The sequence below is a fragment of the Hyaena hyaena genome, unplaced genomic scaffold (assembly GCF_003009895.1).
Source record: "Hyaena hyaena isolate Hyena2069 unplaced genomic scaffold, ASM300989v1 scaffold_814, whole genome shotgun sequence".
NCBI classification, from domain to species: domain Eukaryota; kingdom Metazoa; phylum Chordata; class Mammalia; order Carnivora; family Hyaenidae; genus Hyaena; species Hyaena hyaena.
The window spans coordinates 648,791-674,201 of NW_024081445.1; the positions used below are offsets into that span (position 1 = coordinate 648,791).

At 35.6% G+C, this 25,411-nt stretch overlaps 1 protein-coding gene across 1 annotated transcript in view; it reads left to right on the forward strand.

Moving 5' to 3' along the window:
- The window catches only part of GABRA1 (gamma-aminobutyric acid type A receptor subunit alpha1), a 60,990-nt gene extending 40,711 nt beyond the window's left edge, over positions 1 to 20,279 (forward strand). The window contains exons 8-10 of the mRNA XM_039219358.1: positions 6,274 to 6,426; positions 11,806 to 12,008; positions 17,401 to 20,279. Coding sequence (XP_039075289.1) covers positions 6,274 to 6,426; positions 11,806 to 12,008; positions 17,401 to 17,712 — 668 coding nt within the window. The 3' untranslated portion in view covers positions 17,713 to 20,279. The remainder of the gene's footprint in view (positions 1 to 6,273; positions 6,427 to 11,805; positions 12,009 to 17,400) is intronic.
- Positions 20,280 to 25,411: the final 5,132 nt, after the last annotated feature.

The window sequence follows — 25,411 nt, forward strand, 5'->3', positions numbered from 1 at the left end:
CTTCTATCTCACATTTCACATATCCTTGTGGAACCCTAAAAACATTAAGTTAAATGGCATTGAGTGCTATTATCTCCCTGTTTTTGCCAAAAAACTAGGAATGATAGCAAGAAAGAGCACGCACATTGAGAATGATTAGATAAAAACAATCTTCTACGTTAAATTTCTCTGTATGGAGAGAAGCTATTCAAATCACCTCTTAGAAGGGGTTGCCCCACTTGCCTGAGCCAACTTACATGTGAACAGACCTTCATACATACTACTAGTGATCTCTTTCAGGTCAAATACATCCAGATCACTTCAGTAACCTAGGAGGGGTAAATATGAGGTTCAATTCATTGCCTGGATTTTTAAATTCAGTACAAAAACACTAAAGGCACAATCTCTTTCTTGGAGTCTGTCATAAAATTTGGGAGAAGAAAGTATGTTGAAGTTTAGTTTGAAGTTTGAAGTTTTAATTTAGTTTAGATTTAGTTTGAAGTGCACCTATTCACCTGGCAGAGAAAAACCTTCAAAGGCTCATTGACGGATAAGACCAGTGAGCTCTCAAATCCAATACAATTCTATGTTATTCATTTATTTATCCACTAATTCCTTCAACCATTTGCTCACTTAGTGTGTTTGACATTGTAATTGGGCCTGGAAAAGATAGATGAAGGATACATAATTCCTGCCTTCAAGAAACTCATAGTTGATTGATAATAAGTAACTAACATGAACTTGGCATTGTTTAAATCCTCATGGCAATCCCAGGATATAGGTATTAGTATTATTATATCTGCTTTACAGATGGGAGATAATTGAATTAAGGGAGACTTAATTAGTCTTCTTAGGTCATACAGCAAGGCAGTTACAGAGTTGGGATTCGAACGTGGGTAGTCTAGCTGCAGAGCACTCTCAACCACATGACTAGCAACAGGCAATGTAGACATGTGTGAAATGCAATTATGTGGTGCAGCATGGATTTAAGAGTGTGGGCTCAGGGATTATACTGTGAAGTTTTGAATGCTGCTTTTACCACTTATTAACTTCCTGACCTTTGGCAAAGCATTTCTCTGTTCATTTTTCTCTTGTGCTATTTGGAGATAATAAGAGGATATACTTCATGAGCTACTCTGAGATTGAAATGAGAAAACCTCATGCAACCTCCTTAGCAGAGTATCAGACATGTAAAAACTGTGTAATAAATATTAGATATTGCTATTAATAGTAATGGCAGAGTTAGTGCAAGAGAGTCACATGCCATGAAGAAGAGGTCATTTCTGTTTGACATATCAGGGAAGGCAGTTTGGAACTGGACCACAGACATGGCCCCTTATCTCAATCTACTTTACCACATTATGTTTCCCAAGAAATTCTTTAAGAAGAGCCCATGCAAAAATTACAGTAGCAATTAAAGGGCATAGAAATATGACTTATACAGAGAAGTATAATAGTTAAATTAGTCATAGGTGTAATGATAATATCATGGCCAGAAAACAAGGATAAAATAATATGTAATGCCTTTTTAAAGTACACAGTGATGACTAAAACTTTCATATTTACCTAAGTCACCAAACAGATTTGATCAAAGGAAATTTAAGTTAGCATTGCTGAATATGAATATTTCTTCTTTATGAATGACTATCTCTTGTTTCTAAAACATCTGAACAAAAGAAATTGTGAGATTCTGAAAGTCTTCTCTGGATGAGTTGATTTTAGGATGACCCTGCAGGGTCAAAATGAATGAGGAAAGCAACCATTTTCCCAGACCGGAGGCAACAGTGGTGATCAACCTTCACCCAAGGAGCCTCAAGGCTCCCATTTATGAAGCCTAGTACATGATGTCCAGAGGAATAATTGTAGCCATAAAATGTAAAGCCTGGGAGTTGGGGATGGGGAACAAAGACTTCTATAGTCATCTGATCAACCTATTCTTATTTCAGATGAAGAGACAGGTCTAGAGAGGCTAAGTGGCCTAGAACTCTAACCACTTTTTTCCTTATTTCTATTTCATTACTCTTTGAAGCAGATATTAAAATACCAATTCTTCCCTCAATGATATTTTTCATTCTTCATTCCCATTAAAAAGGTATCATGGAAACTTAGGAAACACACAGCTTAGAAAACACAAATTTTAGAGTACTTGGGAGGAAAGGGACAGCTTTATATGGACCTAATGTTCACTACAACTTTATTGAAGTGAATGGTTGCTTTCTAGATCTGGAAAGAATACCTTTCTATCCTTTTTGTCTGCACACTATAAATATTCATCTGACTCAATTTTTAAAAATAACTTCCATATCTACCATTTCATTTTATCCTCAAAGCATCCTAGGAAATAAGTAAAGCACTATCAGTTTAATTGAACAAATGAGGAAACTGAAGTCAAATATGGTTAAGCAAGGAATTTGCTTTTCAAATAAATGGAAGCCAGTTTTAAACAAACCCTCAAAGCTGCTTTATAGACTTATATCCCTGCTTCTTTTCTTCATTCCCCTTAATTTTGTATGCTAATGTATCAGAAATATTGTCACATCTAATTTACAAGCTTCCCTGAGGGTTACATGATATGCAAGGATATTTGAATTACAATTCTTCTAGATTGTTGAATTAGAGGAAAAGAATTTGACATGCTAAGTGCATAAGCACTTGATTTAGGAGACTGATTTTTTGTTGTTGTATTTTTCTTTTATTTTTAAACTGTTACAACATGATTCCAATTTTCCTGCCTTTTCTGTTCCTTACTTAATGTTTTGTGCCAAAACTTCTCAGATTTTGTTCAATTTAGGAAAATTATTTCAAAAGATTTGAAATCCTCTTATTCTAATTTGTTAGTGAGAAAATAGTTTATATAACAAATATGTCAAATAATAGTTCCTCCAAAATAATACTATCTTCAGAATCTTCCTAAAATGTTACATTGTGAACAACAAAAGATGATAATGGAATATGTATAGATACTCATCTTTCTGTATTATATGAAAGATGGAATTTTTTCTTTGGGCTGACAACATTTTGTAAACTGCAGTTGAATAAATGGTTAGGAATAATAATGCATGCTCCTGGGAGGGTAAAATGTAACATGGCCATGTCCATATAAGACTACATTTTAGTGGCGCTGGAAAAACTGGTTTTCTGCATGTTTCTCAAATTTGAATCATTTAATTCTTTCAGATGACCTTGGAGATGTCACCCAATGTATCTATAGAAAAATGAAAAGAAATTAGTAAGCATTGTATTTACCCTTCCAAAGAGAGATTCTGATGGATTTTGAGTGAGTGCCCTTAAATCGTAGTATGTCCCTTTTCACCATACACAGATATTTGAATACTTAAAATATGTAAAACCATGGTATATTCAAAGAACTATCCCTCTTCCAATTAGCTTTCAGTTTGTTGAGAGAGATATAAGTGTATAAATTTGACAAAATAAAAAGTATAAGATATTATTATAAATGTAAACAGAAGCTGTAAATAAATTTGAAATTACTAATGATCAGTAAATGGCAATTGTATCATTATTAACAATTAGTGAATGCATACTTGAACTTTTAATGATTTCCTACTATGAAGAATAAGTGCATTTATTTTACTAATACTTTTACCAATTCTGATTGGAGGGAAAAGAGAAGAAAGTGGGGAAAGGGACTAAAATTTATTTTAAAACTCTTACACAGCACGATCTTAATTAGAGCCATTTGTCTTCATTCTCCCCACAATGTACTTCTCACTATTTTGTAGATTAGGAAACTGAAGATCGGAGACTGTGAGTTGCCCAAAGCTATACAGAAAGAAAATAGGGTGTCTAGGTTTTGAACCCAAATCCATTTGCTTCCAAAGCTAATAAACTTTTCTTTACAGTATATTTCTTCCTATTCTGCTATGGATTCAGCCCAACCCATAGATGAAGAGAATATTCAGCAGTAATATATGTGAAGTGGAGAATTTTGTGTCAGTATCTCAATATATTGAGATGTGAGAATGAGTGCTGAGAAATGAGACATGATGTGACAGGGAGAGTCTTAAATACAGATTAGGGAGTTTGCTTGTCTGTATGTAATACTGGAGACACCATTGACTGTGACACAGGGGAAGAGTGGAGTGTTTGCTAGTGGCATATAGTGGCTAGAGGTCAGGCTGACTATCCAGCAACATATAGGACAGCCCTCATGACAAACAATTATCTGGTCAGAAATGTTAATAGTGCTGAGACTGAGAAACCTTAATATAGACAATGGGAATCCATTAAGGTATTTTAAGATTTTACATATCCTTTTTTATTATCATTTTAGAGAAAGAGAGATCACAAGGAGGGGAGGGGGCAGAGGGAAAGAGAATCTTAAGATTACTCCATGCACAGTGCAGAGTCTGACATGGGACTTGATCTCCCAACCATGAGATCATGACCTAAGCTGAAATCAAGAGTTGGACGCTCAACCAACTGAGCCACCCAGGTACACCTACATACGCTTTAAAAAGATTACTCTGATCAAAATTTAGGGAAAACTGGAGTGACTGGAGATGATGAATGCAATTAATAGATCTACAAAGAGATAAGAGCTGTGACCATGGGGTAAAAGATAGACTGAGATACTGCACAGGAGAAATTAAAATTGTGATGTTTAACTTATTCCTTTCTCTCTCCCTCTGAAACCCTACTTCACATTCATGGATCAATTCCAGGGGTTTAGCGTGAATGAGTAGACAGATGAGAGTGCCATGAATTTAAAGATGGACTCTAAGTGGGAATTCAACACAGCTATATGCTGGTCATTATTTTTTACAGAAAGAGTAACTAATGTCTGGTTTTTTAAATGTATTTATTTGGTGTAGTCAATAAAACATCAGAATCTCTGAGATGTCTAGTAGATATTTGGGGATACAGGTTGATTTTATTTTATTTTTTAAAAAATAGTTTATTGTCAAGTTGGTTTCCATATAACACCAGTGCTCATCCGCACAAGTGCCCTCCTCCATGCCCATCACCCCCCTTGACCTCCCCCCCCATCAGCCCTCAGTTTGTTCTCAGTCAGCATTCAAGAGTCTCTCATGATTTGTCCCACTATTTTTCCCCTTCTTCTCCGCCATGGGAAAATTTGGAGTTGAAGGGAAGGAGAAAATTGGAGAAATGTGAATACCAAAGGAAGTGATGGTTTCTTGGTAAGAATACATCTAGTTCTCTTCTACCCAGTGACAGATAGCTAAGTATATATATTCAGAATGGATTTTAAAGGTTAATACTTGAGAATATATCCTACAATTTGGGTTTTATGTCTATCGCTTTCAATCTCTAATTGAAATCAGATTTTGATGTATACCAAGACCATGAATTGTGCCTACCTATTCTACTGTTTCCTAGTCTAGGCTAGGAACTGGGACAAGTTCAAAAGCTATATTGGAATGGATCTTCCTGGGCTTCCCTAAAGAATGGTTTGTGGGGGTTCAGTCTGTTAAGCATCTGATTTTCTCTCAGGTCATGATCTCACATTTCATGGGTTTGAGCCCTGCATCAGGCTCTGTGCTGACAGCTCAGAGACTGGAGCCTGCTTCAGATTCTGTGGTCCTCTCTCTCTGCTTCTCCCCCACTCATACTCTGTCTCTCTCCCTCTCCCTCCCTCTCTCTCTCTCAAAAATAAACATTAAAAAATATTTTTTAAGAGTGGTTTGTGTATCTAGTTAGGAACTGAAGAACTGAATGTCAAAACCTTCCCACGTGATTCTAATGAATGTATTCCTCAAAATAAATATTGAGAAACCCTGGGTATAGAATCCAGGAGATAGCCCACTCTCCTATTTCAAATATCAGGCTAAGCTAAATGACTTACCCAAGGTCACAGAGCTGCTGAAAGGAAGTGCTGGTGCTACAAGGAAGTCGTCCAAGTTGGACACCAAAGCGTCTTCATTAGACATCCTGAATGTCTTCTACAGTGGTAAACGGGGGATCTGATCTGTTCTAACCCATTAGTATGTGTCATCAGGATCTTGCACATTACCTTCATGGTCATTAAAGCCAATCTGTAAATAGCTGATCAGATATGTATTTGAAATGTGTGAGGTACCGGGATAAGGTTGTGACAACATCCATGACATCTCTGGCACCTCAGTCTCCTCTTGAGACCCATCTTGGTGTGTTTTTGTAATATCCCTTTTCTTTCTTGGATAAAAGCTTTTCTCTTTGGGAACCAAATGTCACCTGGAGACAGGATAGGTCTGAAGAACAGGATGGAAAATTTAAAGATAACTTATTTTCAAGGTCAAATTTCTTCACCTTACTCTCTACTTTACCCTCCAGGAGAATATGTTGTTATGACCACTCATTTCCACCTGAAGAGAAAGATTGGCTATTTTGTTATTCAAACATACCTGCCATGTATAATGACAGTTATTCTTTCCCAAGTTTCCTTCTGGCTCAACAGAGAGTCTGTACCAGCAAGGACCGTCTTTGGTGAGTGCCAATCAAGACATGCATGCAAGGGTCTAGAGGGCCAGTTGTATCATACTGGTGACATTGCTAATGGAATGAAAAATAATTGTACATTAAAATATGAAGTTAGCACAATATAAACATTCAAAGGATTACCATTCTCATTCTAGTGTGACTTTTAAAAACTTTTCCTTTAAATAGCAAACTGTTTTTAGTGCATGTAGATAGATGGAATTAATGAACATTTGATCTGATGTTTTGGGAGAGATGTGGAATGAAGCAAGCATAAAATACATTGTGATAGATTAAAAACAAATATAGGAATATTAATATTTAGATCATATACTTAGAATGTATAATCATGTATCAGTGTATTTTTGGAGAATCTGAGAAAATATCAGCAGAAGTATTTCCTCACATTTATGAAAGCAGAGATTCCTTAGGCAGGGAGAGCTCATGAATGACCATCATCAGTACAGAAATACCTCATTTTACCCCATGTGAATTCTGAAGAGTTCCAAATACACTTTTTTGTTCCTATTAATATGTTTTAATTCTCTATGTGCTGCAAGTTAAGAGGATCTAATTGCAATATTGTTTAAATGGTAACAACCTTTTTACTTATAGGAAAACTTACCCCCTAACTTATTATTTTAGAAACTTCATATGAAGAGAGATTTCCTGCCTATATTGTAGTACACTGTATTAATTTTACTTTTAAGACTGATGAAAACAAAATATATGATTTCAAAAAACTTATTGATTGATTCATACATTGATTCAGTGGAATTCTTATATAAACCTATATACATTCTCTTATTTAATGCTAAATTATCCCTGTGTTATAGAAGAGAAAGTTAAAGAATAAGAAATTGGGTAACCTGCCCAAGGCCAGAAGCTATTAGGTAAAGGTGTCTGTAGTAAGATCCAGACGCTTTTTGCTGTAGAGTCAGTGCCCTTAATGACCATTCTGTACCATTACCAATATATTATATAGATGCAATGATAAGACATGAAATCAGGTTGTTGTGGGCAACATCATTCATTTGGAAATAACAATCACACATTTATTGGTGAAATGTGAAATTATCAAGGTTTATTCTAAACCTATCAACTTAGGCACGTGCTATATTTAAGAATCTTTACTACAGAATAAAAAGATTTAAGAAGCTTTAATCTAAACTGAGGATTATTCATGTGCAGAGATCCATATGGTATCAATCTTCAATAACAGGCAAGGGATGAAAAATCTGTTATCTCACAAAAAAAGAGACTGGGCTACAAGTGCCCAGAAAAGGGTCTTTTCTTCTGAACTCAGTGAAGTGCTTCCAGGCTGCAAATGACCAAATCTTTGCTCTGATTATAGCCTAGGAATGGGGCTGTATTCAAGTCTGGGATGGAAGCGCCTGGGTGGTTCAGTCAGTTGAGCGTCTGAGTCTTGGCTTCAGTTCAGTTTGTGATCTTGCTGTTTGTGGGCTTGAGCCCAGAGCCCCATGTCAGGCTCTGTGCTGACAGTGCAGAGCCTGCTTAGGATTCTCTCTCTCTCCCTTTCTCTGCCCCTCTCTACTCTCTAAAAATAAATAAAGAAACATTAAAAAAAAGATCCCAGAAGATTCCAGCTCCAGAACACAAGAGTAACTCATTTCAAATTCTTTCATTTATTACCATTTGTTAATATTAACTAGAGTTGGAGCCATTTACTAGAACTGAAGATTGAACTCTTGTCAAGATTCATGCTTATTTCTATATGCATACTTAGTTTGAGCCCTTTATTCACTGCAAATTGAAAAAAATAGAGAAAATATTTTAATATTTATGTTTATTTTTGTAGAATGAACCCAGCAGTATAGTGAAATTTTTTAATGCTCATTCTCCCTCCTTTTCACCCTAATAAATCCTACCCTTCCTTTTTGGAAATTCTCTAAAGCATTTTGGGATGTTTTATAAGTCAAAACCCTTGCTCTTAACATTTTCAACAAGGTGATATCTCAACCAACTCATGCCCTTTGGGTGAACATAACTACGTATCTGTAAATTCAGCTGTGGCAAGTATTTCCATGCATCAAGTTATATGTTTCTAACGTTTTAAGTTCAGTACAATCACAAATACAATATCCCAAGACCTTTAGCCTTTTAACATTTACTTAATACACATGTTTCTATTGTTTTTAGTCTCAACTCAGCACATTCCTCTGTGCTGTGTCAGATGCCAGAGAGGGTGATGGATATTTAAAGAAAAAATACACAAAGGAAAGAGAAAAAAAAATAAAATAAAAGTCGTTCTTTCTAACAGTTTAGTATGAGGTTGAAGAATGCAGCAAATCTAAAGCCTGTTTTATGTCTGAAAATATCATCTTCTTGATGGTCCATGCTCTCTGTCATTTAGAGGCAGTGTGGTCATGTAATTTTGCTGCCAGATAGATCCAAGTTTTAGATCCAATCTTCATTTTTCAAAGACTCAGTTGCCTGTAAAATGAGAATGCAATTAAGGTAAAATACTGCTGTTTAAAAGATTGAAAAAAATAAAATATGTACATTGTCAGATTGAGTTCTTGGAACTTAATAGATGCTTAACACATTTTTGTTCCAGTCTCTGCCCCAGTAGCAAGTACTGTAAGGCCACACAGACACAGACACACACACAGACACACACACACAGACACACACACACACACATACACACACTTGTCTTTATGCTAGTCTTCACTTTTAATTTATAGATACATTTAGTTTAAGAACACCCATTCCCAAATTACTTCTGACAGTTGCTTACATGAACCAAAATTTGAAAAAAATAATGGAATTCACTGCAGCAGAGATTTACTAACAGGAGTGAAGTCAATTTTAATAGTCATTAACTTTGTTCTTGGCATCAGGCTCAATGCTAACATTTTATTACAGTATTTTATTTAATACTCATAATAACCCTCTGAGTTAGACTTATTTAAATTACTTTACAAAGACATAATTTTTAATGTGTATTTATTATTTTTGAGAGAGAGAGAGAGCACGAATGGGGGAGGAACAAAGGAAGAGGGGGTACAGAGGATCCAAACAGGCCCCATGCTGACAGCAGCCAGACTGATGTGGGACTTGAACTCATGAAGTCTGAGATCACATCTTGAACCAAAGTCAGATGCCCAACAGACTGAACCACCCAAGGTGCTCCACAAAGAGATAATTAAAAAAAAAAAAAAAAAGACAACAGGGGCATCTGGTGGCTCAGTCTGTTAAGTGTCTGACTTCAGCTCAGGTCATGATCTTGCTCTCTGTGAGTTCGAGCACCGCATCGAGTTCTGTGCTGACAGCTCAGAACGTGGAGCCTGCTTCAGATTCTGTGTCTCCCTCTCTCTGTCTTTCTGCCCCTCCACCACTGTGCTCTGTCTCTCTCTCAAAAATTAATAAGCATTAATTTTTTTTAAAAAATAGAAGTTCAGAATTGGGCAGTTTTCTCAAGGTTATTCAGCAATTATAGAGTTGGGATTTGAAATTGGGTTGTTCAGTTCCTCAAATACTGACATTTAATTACTTTGCTCTTAGAGCAAGTTAATATTGATATGTAAATTTAAGAGCTGTTTACCAGCCAATATTTCTTAAACCATTTGTTGGTTATATAATACAGATAATGTCCCAGAACTTTCTGTAACACCTCCAAAGTTTAAAGTAAGTCTATTCCCTACATCTGTGACCATGTATCAAAAAAAAAAATGATTTCATAAAAGTCTCAATATTTCTTTTTAATCTTATCACTCCCTAACATAGTTACAAAGATAATCTACCTTAAAGTTCATTGGAACTAGGGAATACTGGATGGTTTAAAGCAGCTTAGAAAATGAGCCACCTACCAACTGTGTGACACAGCTGATTCTCCAAATATTAATCAAAAGGGATAATCATAGATATGAGTTTCAGACACATGAGATGACAGTATTTTCCATGGAAATAATATCATCTTTAAAATTATTTTACATATTATTACATTTAATCCTCAAATAATCTTGTGAAAACCTGTACAGAAGCTTCTCTGATAATTTTAACAATGAGAGAGAGTTGAGAGAATGAGATCTAAATCACCCCTTTTACAGAAGTAGAGACTGAGGTCCCTACAAGTGAATTTGCCTACTTGAGGCCACAGAAGTAGTAAGTGGTAAGGTTGGGACTAGACACTGAATGAGGTTAGAAGTCTTTCCATACCATGCAGCCTGAGCCACCCCTGTGGGACTACTGTGAATTTGTAATACATTTTCAAATGGCTTAAAAGGCATATTACAATGCTTCTGTTATATAGTGCATTACATTACATGTAGTAGGTTGATTGCATGAATTTATTAAATGAGCATTAATGGATATCATTCATATACCAAATCATAATTATCTAAATAAGCTAACAACAACTGGCTTGAAGACCGCTTTGAATATAGGTGACTTTAATCATTAGGAATGGATTCACAGACTGAGGCAGATAAGGCAGCATTAACAAAAAAAGGGGGGGGGAGATTGTGGACATTTGAATCAGACAAACTTGTGATTAAATATTTGTTTTGCCACTTCTCAGCTATGTAACATCAAGAAGATGACATGCACTTATTTCAGGAATCTCTTCAAAAGAGGAGACATTTTATTTTGTTTTATTAATGTTTATTTATTTTTGAGAGAGAGAGTGGGTAGGAGAGGGAGAAAGAGGGAGACAGAGAATCCCAAGTAGACTCCACACTGTCAGCACAGAGCCCAGTGTGGAACTTGAAATCACGAACCGTTTTATCATGACCCAAACCAAAATCAAGGGTAGGATGCTCAACAAACTGAGCTACCCAGGCTCCCCAAAGAGTAGCTATTTTAGAATTAGGGGGAAATCTATAGAGGCAGAAGAGTTAATAATGCAACAAAATATTATTGTAAAATAATTCAGTTATCTATCAATTACTGATTAACAAGAAGCTACTAGCTTCTTGGTTTATACATTTAGGATACACAGATGGAATATTAAACAGAGCCGAGGATCCAACAATTTCTGTGGATCAGAGACAATGAAGATCTGTACTTTCTGTTTCAAAGAGTGGGGGTAGTGAGACACTATTATTTCCTTCCCTGCTGAGGACACTTTGTTCAAGGTGCCCATTTAAGGGAATTCATGATCTTATTAACAGCTTCTCAGCAGCAAAGCAGTTTATCTCTCCAAGAGAGCCTCCTCAATACTGCCATACCATGAACTGCACACTACACTGGGGTTATATGAAAACTCATTCATCCCAGACCAACACAAGATGATTAACAACAACAACAACAATAACCCACTGTATCTATGGCACTGTTGGTTTCCCTTTGCACGAGTAGGCTGGCCTCCAGTGATCAGATTTTGTAGTGTGAACCAACAAATTCACTTAATTTCTCTCTTTACAGGAGTAACAACTGTGCTCACCATGACAACTTTGAGTATCAGTGCCAGAAATTCCCTCCCGAAGGTAGCTTATGCAACTGCTATGGATTGGTTCATTGCAGTGTGCTATGCCTTCGTGTTCTCAGCTCTGATCGAGTTTGCCACAGTAAACTATTTCACCAAGAGAGGCTATGCATGGGATGGCAAAAGTGTGGTTCCAGAAAAGGTAAATGCTTTAACCTCCCTTGTGATGCATCACTGGTATGTCTTATTAACCCCTTTGAGATGGCATGTTTGGACTTCGAGAAATGGCTGAAGAATGCAGACACAGGGTGATGAGGATTCTTTGTTTCTTAAGTCATCAATGACTATGTACTATGGTAATTTTGGTAGTGCTAAAGAGAGAGGTTGCTTGAGTGTGCAGATGTACAGAGCAAAGAAAGGAGATCACAGAGAGATGAAGGAAAACATTTCTGCTCAAATATGCTTTCCTGTGCTCTCCATCGATTTGAGAATAGTTTTAATCAACTTGATATTAGGAGCAAATAAAGCTATGCCATTATAATTTATAGAGTTTTGAAAATCATAGCCTTTTGCTTGTTTTCTGAGCCTAATCACTTTGTTTATAAATATTATGACTATAATGCCTTAGTGGAATTGAGTTTGTAAAATGCATTGTCTCCAATTTTCAGTGAAGCAAAGGGCAGTAAATATATTTCTTTCCCAAACTAGAGGTTTGCTTTAAGGATCAGACACAGAAAACACAGAAAAATTCTCCATTGTAGAAAATTATTAGTCAAGCTCATTACTGTTTTTCTAAATTAGAACTTATTTTAGAGTATACTGTAAAGCACATGTGAGGAGGATATTTCTGCTTCTGTGGCTTGAAATAAAAGTATGTCAAAATGCAGGTGGACCTTCAAATGGTGTAAAGAAGGTCAAAGTCAGAGATACAGAGATTGTAAGACATCTAGAAATAATTTAGAAGAAATCACTCAATAGCAGTTTTCCCAAAATTCTGTTCCTCAGAGTACTAGTCTCATGAGATAGTCCTAAAAATAAAGTCGTGTGGTTGAACACACTTGAATAATGCTGCATACTATATCACAGAGTCACAGTATATTCAAGAACCTGAAAGGGTCAATAGTAAAGAAATTAATTTAATGGTATTTTCCTCATAGCTCCACAGATATACTAAAAAAGGAATCCTTTGTGTTTGGAAAAAACTACCATACTTAAATGAATTTAAAGTGTATTGGTTATGAGTCATTAATATCTGCATACTAGAAAATATGCTGCCAAGTAAAAGCCCTGTTAGATCTACCTCAGATGAATCAACTGAACACCCCAATGATCTCCTACAGGTAAAAGCAAATGGAGGTTCTGTGTAGAATGCACTATGGCGGCCAACAGTACCTGAACCACACCCTCAGTATTCACCTTGCCTTGAAACATTCTTGGCAAGTATAAAAAAATTTTTTTCTAAATTTTCAAACCAAGAACCTTGGCTCACATTCAGTAAAGAGAGGAGATAATACAAAGGGATTGCATTTACTAGTTGGGAAGAGGAGTGAAAGAGTGAAGACAGAGGAATTGTCACTTTAGTCACTGATGGCCTCCACTTGTCTTAGAAAAGAAGGGCAGCTCGAATGAGAGAGAGCCAGACATGGAAATGGGTTCATAAGACACTACCAAGCCTAAGACGTAGCCCAGTCATAAATGTGAACAATTTTTAAATGCACATCTTAGAATCACTGGAATCGTCTACTCAAGTTTTTCAGAATTAATGATATGCATACGTGGGTGATATGCAACTGAAGTGATGTTCAAACATTGGGAAAAATTGCTTTTCTATCTCAATACTTTGTTGCACAAGACCAGTGTCTCCCTGATTCTGGCTCTTCAGTATTGGTTGTTAGCAACTTGTTATATGAATTTGGCCTGGAAAACAGAATTTAGGTTGCAGCATTGGTTGAGCTCACAGTTAACTTTATATTTCTCTCAGTCTGATGCTGTATTCGTTTTTCAAGTCCTGTGTCTTAACGGAGATATTCTAATCTCTATCAATCTACAGTCTATGTTATTCAGTATACAAATAAAGATATAGGTATAGTTGTATCTTACCTATAAATATGCACATATATACTTATCAGCAACAGATCTACATCTGTCATCCTAATGAGAAGACAATATTTTCTGTAAATTATCTATGCCTCTGTAAAATCTTCCACAGGAATTTGATAGTTCGATTTGCTTATTACAGGGAGTGTGATCACAGTTTGATCCAGTCTCATTTTGACATTCAGAGAGGATGAGTAAAATATTTTTTGTATGACCAGATGAGTGTATTCTATGATCAAGAGAGTTAAATTTCAATCTCTAACATGGTATAACTTGAAAATAAAAATAAAATTTCCATAAATCATCACATTATCAAGTCGAGATTCAGTAGCCTGCTTAAGATCCATTCTCATATAGTAAATTGCTGAAAGAAATACTAACTTCTTAGAGAATATGGAGAGCTCAATGTTCTCAAAAATTAAAAAAAAATTGTTAAGTATTCTTTCTTGATAAGCCAATCAGATATTTCTCAATATGTTATTCAACTTGATGTTGCAAATAAAAGCACTTAACTTGAGAAATTTTAGTATTCTAGGGCTGCAGTACTATAATAATTTGGCATTGGGAGAAATGAAGCCTATCAATAATATAAACTCTCTTCCAAGAAATATTCTTGTTGCTGATTATTCATTTCAGCTTATCTAATAGGGTCTCTGTCATTTGACAAGTTTTGGTTAGATTGGAACCAATTGCTTCTCTTCAAGATCAGAGTACATATACATTTTCTCTAAAGGACTTGCATGGTTGTATCCTATAATATTAGAACTCTTATTTTTTGAGAAATGAACTATCACATGTTCAGTTTGGCTGTTTAACTGTGTTGAAACAAACCATATCTTTTTTTTTTTTATTCCAGTATGTTGACACAAAATTTTACATTAGTTTCAGGTGCACAAGTAGTGATTTAGCAACTCTATACCTTAATCCTATGCTCACCACATGTGTAGCTACCATGTCACCATACAATGCCATTATCATACCATTGACCATATTTCCTATGCTGTGCCTTTTATTTCCATGACTTACTCATTCCATAAGTGGAAGCATGTATCTCCTACTCCCCTTGCCCCATTTCGCCTACCCCCCTCTGTATTTGCCTACCCTACTCTGTATTTATGGGTCTGTTTTTGCTTTGTGTTTGTTTATGCATGACCTGTAGTTATTTTGACATTGAAAGAGAGAATTACTTTTACTTGCTTTACTTTTGTACTAATAATTATGGAAATTTCTATTGTTCTTCATAAAGCTTAACCAAATCTGCCTTCACTATAAAACAGGAGTACAATTAGAGTGAAAGGTCTTATTTCTTATGATGTAATACTAGAAAGAAAAATTTTCAGGGCTTTCTGTTGTTATCCTAATGTAATGCTCACGGATTTGGAGGAGGGAAAAAGGTAACAGAGAGGGCACAGGGCTGAATAATAAAGAAATTAACGTGTTAAAATTCTTAACTAGTATTCCTTGTGAAAAGCATCAGGTCTTTTGATAGTGAAATTTTATTCTGATTCAATAATAAAAATACAGATTATTCAGAGAGCATTGAGTCTGGTCAAGTTTAGCTGCTCATCAGTATTCTCTGTATACTCTTGCAACATCAGTAACCAGACTCCACTTCTGATGAATTTTGATTCAAAATAGGAGATTGTGCCCAAGATATTTGCCCTTTAAAAGTTTTTAACTAGTGATTTAGTTTGCACAAAAGAATGAGAAATACTCTTCTAGACTAGTGCTGTCCAGCAGAAACATGTGAGTCACAAATGTGAATGATGTATATAATTTAAAATATTTTACTATCTTTGTTTCAAAAGTACAAACCATGGAAATTAATTTTTTTCTTTCTGTTGTCTTTTTCAAGTTTCTATTTAATTTCCAGTTAGTTAACATATAGTGTAATAGTGTAATACTAGTTTGAGTTGTAGAATTTAGTGATTTAGTAATATGTTTATACAAATATATCAAAAATAGTGTAGTATCTTTATAATGTAAAAACAATAAAAACATTTTTAAGGAGATATATTGCATTCTTTTTCTTTTTTATACTAGGCCTTCAAAATCTTGTATGCATTTTTATTTACTTATTTATTTATTTAGATTTTTTAAAATGTTTTGTTTATTTCTGAGAGAGAGAGAGATAGGCAGCATGAGCAGGAGAAGGTCAGAGAGAGAGGGAGACACAGAATCAGAAGCAGGCTCCAGGCTCTGAGCTAGGTGTCATCACAGAGCCCAACGCAGGTCTTGAACCCACGAACCATGAAATCATGACCTGAGCCAAAGTCAGACACTTAGCCGACTGAGCCACCTAGGCGCCCCCCCCTTTTTTTTTTAATTTTTAATGTTATGTATGCATTTTTATACTTACACGCATCTCAGAGTAGTAATGTTTCAAGTGCTCAATAGACACGAGTGGCTAGTGGCAAGCGTATCAGACCACATAACTGTAAACAGTGATCCATGTCATGTTTTGGAAATGTCTCTATGATTGAAACCCCAAGAAGTGCAGCAGTTGTGACTCACTGTGCAGGTAACATTGACAAGCAGTTGACATTAAACAAGAAATTCGCATCATTATTCCCCAGATACCTCTGCTTTATCATTTGCCCACTTGCAACCTGGGGGAAAAAAGCAAATAATAGTTGTCTCAGCAACTCATTGCTGCAAAATGAACCACTCCAAGACTTAGTGCCCTGCAACAACCACCTGTCATTTGGGACTGGGAGCAGCCTGGTGGTACTTCTATTGGGAGGATATGGGCTCACTAACATGGTTGCAGTAAACTGGAGGCTCCATCAGGGGCAGAGGGTCCACAGTGGCCTCTCACTTGTCTGGGACCTGACACTGGGCCTGGGCCTCTCACTGTGCATGATCTCTGGTCACTCAGTTGTCTAGTCCAAGCTAGTTCATGAGGCAGTGATATGTTTCTACGGGGTAAGGGCTGAGGCTACAAACCTTCTTGAGGATAGGCTCTTAACCTGGTATAACATCGCTCTACCTCTTGATGGGGAAGCCTGGAAAATACCATGTCTGGCATTTTTTTCCCAGCTTTATTGAGATATATGACATATGATATTGTGTAACTTTTAAGGTACACTCTGTGGCTGATATGATATGTTCATATATTGTGAAGTGATTACTACCCTAGCATTAGTTACTATCGCCGTCCCATCACAAAATTACCATTTCTGTTTTTTTGTGGTGAGAACATTTAAGACAGCCTTAGCAACATTCATGTATATGATATGTATTTACTATATCATAGTATATGATATGTACAAGTATATATATGTATTTAGGTGTAATCACCATCCTGTGCTGTAGATGCCCAAATTTGTCAACTGCATAACTGGGCATTTGTGTCTGCATTTTTTAATTTGTCTCAATAAAGCAGGTATACATTCCATTTTTTACATGTTAAGCAAAGCATAGGTTTTGCTCAGCAACTTATAAACTTCCTTCCCACAGTTTACTGAACAAACTGCTTTTACTCTTTCCTTCAACAGCCAAAGAAAGTGAAGGATCCTCTCATTAAGAAAAACAACACTTATGCTCCAACAGCAACCAGCTATACTCCGAATTTGGCCAGGGGTGACCCCGGCTTAGCCACAATTGCTAAAAGTGCAACCATAGAACCCAAAGAAGTCAAGCCGGAAACAAAACCACCAGAACCCAAGAAAACCTTTAACAGTGTCAGCAAAATTGACCGACTGTCAAGAATAGCCTTCCCGCTGCTATTCGGAATCTTTAACTTGGTCTACTGGGCTACATATTTAAACAGAGAGCCTCAGCTGAAAGCCCCTACCCCACATCAATAAGTCCTTCTATTCACATTCTGTTGTTCAGTCTTCTGCACTGGGAATTGCTTTCTGTTCTCAATGTGGTGATTCCCATCTGCTTTCTTGCCTCTGTCTTAAAGAATTTGAAGGTTTCCTTATTTCCATTATTCATACAAGAACAACAGACCCCTGTCCAGCAGTCCAGAGCAAAGCAGAGCATACAGCTGAGAGACAGGATTCTGAGAAAGGAAGCAAGAGAAAAATCATGACAGAAGGAGACAGAATGAAAGAGAGAGGGAAGGTAGGGGATGAGATCCAAGCTATGAGGGAAAGTAGAAGGAATAAAATGTAACTCTATAACTCCAGGTCATGTGTAGATATTTATTTCCAAATATTCTAAAAAAAGATATTGTATATGTCAAAAATATTTTTATGTGGAGGTGTTTCAAAGAGTACATTATAAATGTTTAAGGACAACAATTTTAAAAATCTATGTCTTTATTGCACAAACCACAGTGTGCTTACATTTTGTTTTATTTTTTAAACGGATGTATAGCTTTAACACTTTGTTTCCAAAGCTAAAGATCCCCATTTTTTCCTCCTTTTAGAAATGGCTAGTGCATTATTTTGCTGTTAGATGCTATTTTAGAATCCATGGAGATTGCATAAGCAAACGTACAGTTCCTTAAGCACATTTAATCCAAAAGAGAGAAATGCTTTAAATAGGCTACTTCATCATCATCTGAGCTTCTACCACTTGGTTCAATGAGAAATCATTTTAACAGAGACATACACTCAGTAAAAACTAAAAATTTAAAAAAATAATAAAAACGAAATAAAACATTTAAAAATATTCCCTTTGCCACTTTGTCTATATCCAGATAGCACATGGGTCCAATAATCACTTGATTCTCATTATGAAGATGTTTTTAGAGAGGCAAACATATTTTGCAAGCTCTAGAATTGTTGAATGTATTATTTTATATAACAGTACATCAAAAGCTTTAGACTGAAATTTATGACTAGTAAACAAATATAGAATATATAAACAAATTATATATGTAAATATACAGCATGAGATTGTACATTTTTTACTTTTTTAAAGTTGTGTTCTTAAAATATTGTGTAGGACTCACCGCTCTTAGCTGTTAGAATGTTGTTAAGTGCTATATGGAAATACCTTTAGAGCCTGCGTTAAAAACAGAACAGCCTGTGGGAATCAGATGGAATTTAAAATATAAAGTCCACTTATATAGAGAAAGCTTATAATTTCAAGCTATTGTCTGGTGTATGGTAGTAAATCAGTTGCTATCTGCTCAAGTCATGCCACATTTCCCTATTTTAGGCTCTTATAAAATAGAAAGAAAATGGAAAAGCATTAGTTGGAGCTAGAAGATCAACTGTATATTATCACTATATTTGCTGATACCAATTATTTCAATAAGTGTTGTACCATATGTAGCATTAAATATAAAAATACATGAAAGAATGTACAGGAAATAGCTTTTATTGAGTAATGTTACTACATTTCATTTATACTGTAGCAATATATTTGTAGGTATACTATGTAAGGGCTTTAACTACAGGAGGTCCATTAATACTCCCTATAAAAATTCTGGTCTGTTTCATTACTTCCCAGAAGTTTTAGAGATGAATATTTATGCAGAAGGTATTTTTGAAGTCTCCTTTTGTCTAATAGAATTTCAGAGATGTTTAAAATTAGCATCCAGAATCCACAGGTCATAGTTTAACCACACTTAAAATGCTATGACATAAACCTATCAGCATAATTGCCAAATAAGTCCGTTGGGATCCATATCCAACTTTTGAGCAATGTTTCTTTCAAAAAGCTGCTATCCAATGATGTAGGAAAAAACACAGTTTGTGTTTTCCTAAGCAAACTCTGGTTTTCTTTTTAAATGTGCTTTATTGTTTGATTTGGTCCTGCCTAAATTCAATGAGCTAGGCCAATAATAAAGACTGAACCAAGGACGTTTCATCCTCTGGTATCATGTGTAGATATCATGTATAGAAAATAAAATAAAATATGGCTCTAACCTCTGTGTTGCTGTTTATATCTGTTATTTTTCGGCGTTAACTTAATGTGTTTATTAAGAGCATTTTATCTTCCAGACTCCTCATGCCTAACATTTGGTCTGTATTTTGCTCATTAGATGTGAATATTTCTTATTAGTCTGCTTTCTGCTATGCAATGATTGCATTTCTATCATTTCTTAGTTTGTTAGTGTGTGTGGATAGTATTCTATTGTATAAGTTGATTGCACAATTTATCAAAGACAAATTATTCTATGTAGCTTTTCTACAGTGCTTTGCTAAACCATGTAATACTAGTTAAGTCTTCCTTGAAAATAAAGATACACTCTTATAGAGGACAGTTCCTGTTTACTCCCAGGAACATTTTTTAAAAGATGACACTGAATGTTTATTGCACCTTAGTGCAGTGAAGTGGCAATAAAACCTAACATGAATCGAGGTTGTTTATGGCAGATGCATGTATTGCTTTACAGAGTTTAGCAAAAGCTCTTAATTTTATGTCATACTGTATTCTATTATAATAATAAAGCTAACATTATTCAATAACAAAATGGAATACTTGACTCTCTTTTCGTATTAGCAATAGGACCTACCATTGACTCGTTTTAAACATTTTTACATAGGAGCACCTAAAAGTGCCAAGTGCTAGCAAAAATCTAGGGTACAGAGAAGATTTTTGAAGATGTATCAATAGTATGACCCTAAACTATGATTTTAAATGAATCACTTTTACAAAGAGGAATTATTAAACACCTGGAATCTGGTGCTTCCAGTTGCCCTTCAATTTAAAATTTATAAAACATAAATAGAACAGAATCAAAATGGTGAACTGATAGTGGAGTATCGATTGTCAATACAGCACATTTGTTTTCTAATCTGCTGCATAGAGACTGGTTTCAGTTTTTGGAGGGAGGAGTCTGAGCATTGTATTTTTAAATCTGTCCTGGAGCTATTACATTCCTCAATATTTCTCTAACCACAAAATCAGATTAAAGTACAAAATAAAACCACTTGAAAGACAATAGAAAAATTATATCATTGATAGGCATAAAACTATCCTTGGTTTCTACCGACAAGACCATGTGAGGCACAATCTTTCTGTGTCAGGTAGTGGCCAGGCAAAAACAAAATAAATTGTATTTTTATAAATAATCTTCCTAAAAATGATTCAGGGTTTAGCAAAAATTAATCATTTTTAAATCCTCCAGTCAAATTACTTATTCAATCCAAATGTACAAAGTAAACCTTTACATTCATTGATTTCTTGGCTCTCTCTCACAAAAATGAATGTAGTGAATGATGACAATTTTGGCTATCAAAAAACATCCATGTCAGGGCTCACCATAATAATTATCTAAGGTATCAAGAGAAGAATGAACTTGGCATAATAGTTGGCCATCTGTTTGAATTTCATTATACCTGTTTGTTAATACCTTCTGTTGGAGTTTTCTAAAACGTATCCAACTCTGATGACCAGAAGAACAATCATCTGACTCAGTACATTATAGCCACGTTTCAGTCAAATAAACTCCAAATGTTAATTTAATTAAACTAAATTCTCTAACATTTGCTGAGTCTCTAACCTGTGTTAAGTATTGTGCTACATGATAGGGAGGGAGGCATAAATATTTCATGACTTTTTCCTGTAGGAAATTGCAAGTATGATAGGGGAGGAAGACAGAGAATCAGGCAAAAATAATAATATAAATGCTGTGAGAAAAGTAGAGGGTGCTAAGCAAATAGCAGGGCACTCTTCATAAGTTACATAGTTGTATCTAGTGGAACTAATAATATCCCAGATAAAACTTAAGATGTAAGAAGAATTTTAGTGGTCCTGGACAGTTTGTCAGTGGAATAGGGATATAATGGCAGCTGTATGCATTGTTAGCCATTTAACCACCATTTAACATTTCAGACCTCTTACAAACCTTCAGCTACTATGGTAAGTACTGAGATTACAAAAATGAAGATGATTGTGGGATCTTGGAAAGTTCGTAATTCACAGAGAATCCAAGGGAACCTAAAGTTACAACACTTTAAACAAGATATACATCTACCATTAAATGTACACACTATAGGGCATTTATACTTGGGAAGTGTATGAGGGAGGCTTCAAATCAAAGTGTTAGCTGAGCTGGTTTTTAAAAGATGATTCATTGGATGGCCAATGGTAATGAGGGACAGACCTTTCATTCAAAGATGATAGTAACACATTAAAACTTAGAGAGTTGCAAAGTCTATTGCCAGGGAACTGACACATGTGTGTGAAGTATACCAAAAATGACACTGAAGGAAGCACTCAAGACTATGAAAAACAATCCACATGCCCATTTTATTTAGCCTCAGACCCAGTTATTTTGTGCCATGTGGGGAAAGAGTCTGTGTATTGCTGCATATATTCCAATTTACACAAAAACAATACTGAAATTCTTTTTAACTCCAATTTTGAAACGACTACATTTGTCAAATATGAGCCAGTTGAATTTGGCTACTTCAACTGATCAGTGTAATCTCTGTTTTTCAGAAAATCTATGCAGATTAATACATTCATTTGATAATCATTAATTGAGCAGCTTATACTATGGTGTGAGAATTATTTCACAGAGAAAGGGAAGGTGTTCCTCATTATTAGTGAGCAAGCTTTAAAATCGTATTTGAAAGAATGCTAATTACCAGGGTACCTGGGTGGCTCAGTCGGTTAAGCGTCTGACTTGGGCTCAGGTCATGATCACATGGTTCGTGGGTTCGAGCCCCGCATTGGGCTCTGTGCTGACAGCTAGCTCTGAACCTGGAGCCTGTTTCAGATTCTGTATCTCCCTCTCTCTCTGACTATTCCCTGTTCACGCTGCCTCTCTCTCTCTCAGAAATAAATAAAACATTAAAAATATTTTTTAAAAGAATGCTAATTACCGACATTTTCTAAAGTCATATTATTTTTCAACAAAATATTTTATGGTGTAAAGAAAAATCAATATCTGCATGGGACTGTAAATAGTAAGGTCCTTTCTGGTTTTCATTGGTAATTTACCTGTCTTTCTCTAACTGTATCATGTAGCACATTTTATTTTGGAAGGTATGATTTCTTCTTTAATAGTCCATCAAAGTAATATTATGGATATTACTTTTTTTTATTCTTACCATAAACAGTGTAGTTATAAATTAAGAAATTTGTATAGGTCTGTTGATTTGCTGTGTAAGTAATATTGCCTTCATTATAAAGCTGATATTTTGAAAACTAATCTTTTAAAAACAAATTTACACTGGATCTCCTTGACTAATGGTCTGCTTGTTTGAAAAATTAATATTTTTTAAAAATTTTGTAATGTTTTATTTATTTCTGAGAGAGAGAGAGAGAGAGAGAGAGATAACGTGAGCAGGGGATGGTCAGAGAGAGAGGGAGGTACAGAATATGAAGCAGGCTCCAGGCTCTGAGCTAGCTGTCAGCACAGAGCCCAACGCGAGGCTCGAACCCACGAACCGTGAGATCATGACCTGAGCTGAAGTCGGACACTCAACTGACTGAGCCATCCAGGTGCCCCCAAAATTAATATCTTATAAAATATTACAAATACCACAAATAGTCATTTCATATTGAAAGGAAAGGTCATTTTAAGTAAGCTAGAGATGATGAGGGTGGCTTATACTGGGCACTTTGGAATCCATCATAGCATAAAGAGCCACTGAAGTCAGAGATCTCACATTTAATATTGACACTGCCCATTGGGCAGTTCTTGCTGAGCCTTATTTATGCAGGAAACAAGAATAATGATAATAAATGTGAACGTTGCTAGAATGGTCGAGGAAGGACCAAGCAAATCGACTTTCCCTAGACAAATGAAATTTGACAGGTTTTCTAAAACAATAATTTCAGGATTCTAGAAACCAACCAAAGCCACACAACAAAGTAAGGAATTAAACAAAAGCAAAAGCATAATAGGGCTGAAACTTTTGTAAGAATGTATACAATGTCATGTTTTAACCCAGAATTACACTCATGATCTCTTTGCCTACATCTCTGCAAAAATGCGACCAGAGAAGGACAGGCTGTGTTAATAAACACCTTCCCACGTGAAGAGGTTCTTATTTAATTTAGGGCAACATATGCAAAAATTCCAAACCCATGAATACTGTTAGAAAGAGTAGCAATTTTATAAGCCAATGGAAAAGAAAACTAATTCTGAAGGTAACCAGAAATTACAATCCTGGTTAGAGAAGACCAAAGACTGGCAGAGGACCAGAAACAAAAATTTCACAGGAAGATGAGGATAATAAGGCATCCAGAGTGAGCTGACTTCAAAGCAATATAATCAGTGTGTTTGAAGGATCAAAAAGCTATGTTCAAGTAGTGAAAGTATTAGGACAATAACACATTGCATAGAGAATCTCAATAAAGTGATAAGTCAATTAAAAAGGTAAACCTAAAAGGAAAATCAGGTCTTGGAAATAAGAATAACTGAAGTAGTACAGTTACCAGAGGAGCTCAAAAACAAATGTGAGCTATTATTTTATTATTTGCATGTGGTATCCACATTACCAACAGCCTATGTTTATGGGTTCATTGGGTTTAGTCCAGAAACTAAAGTAACAATACCTGGAGGTAAAGAAGGAGGGGAGACTGATGTTTAAACAATAAAGCATGGCTTTACTAGGGAAAGCATATACATTTTACTGTAAATGAGACCTTAAAAATTTTATTGAGATAAGTCTTAGAAATTTTTGTCTCATTCGGTATAAAACTGGAAACTTTAATAAATTCCACCTACACATGGAAAAGTGAGTACAATTAAAATGAAGAAATAAAATTCAATGAACCTGTTAAAATAAAGGGTTTTTTTTCTCAGTAATACAATTCAAGTATTTTTGAAAATTAAATTACTTTGTCCTTTAACGAAAAAATTCAATTTCAGACATTATAAATGAGATGATATTTTCATCTCTTCATTGTAGTACAGCTGTTTGTAGGTCATTCAGTAACATTTGCTCCTCCCGTTGGTAGCTGTATCCACTTGCCCAGCTGAAGTTTTCAACTGATGTAAGTGCAGGGAACTGTCCGTGGCTATTATAATTACGATAAATTTTTATAATCTTGAGAGGTGAAATATAATTTACTCCAGAATGATACAGTTTTAGAGGGTTGCAAACTTGCACGTGATAATGACACACTGCCTAGATATTCCCAACACTGAAGTTTGTGAAACCACATTGTTGAATATAATTAGAATTTTCTGGCATCACAATGATCTCAAGGTGAGGGGTTCATTAAGGGTCTCTTCAAAATATTGTTGAGCACTTCTCTTTAACAAAATTATTCAAGTACATGGGGCTCCTGGGTGGCTCAGTTGGTTAAGCATCAGACTCTTGATTTCAGCTCAGGTCATGATCTCCCTGTTGGTGACACTGAGTCCTGCATCAGGTTCTGTGCTGACAGTGTGGAACCTGCTTGGGATTCCCTTCTTCTCTCTCTCTCTCTCTCTCTGGCCCTCCCCCATTCTTTCTTTCTCCAAATAAATAAATAAACACCTTAAAAAGTTACTCAAGTACTAAAAGGTTAAATATTTGAATTTAGTTTTATTAAAATTGGTCACTGTCTCTTCCTCAGCAGTACTATTTCTGCACAGATTACCACTGAGAGTTGGAGTTGACATGTGGAAACTGAATCCATGTATTTGGAGGTCAGCTGTCC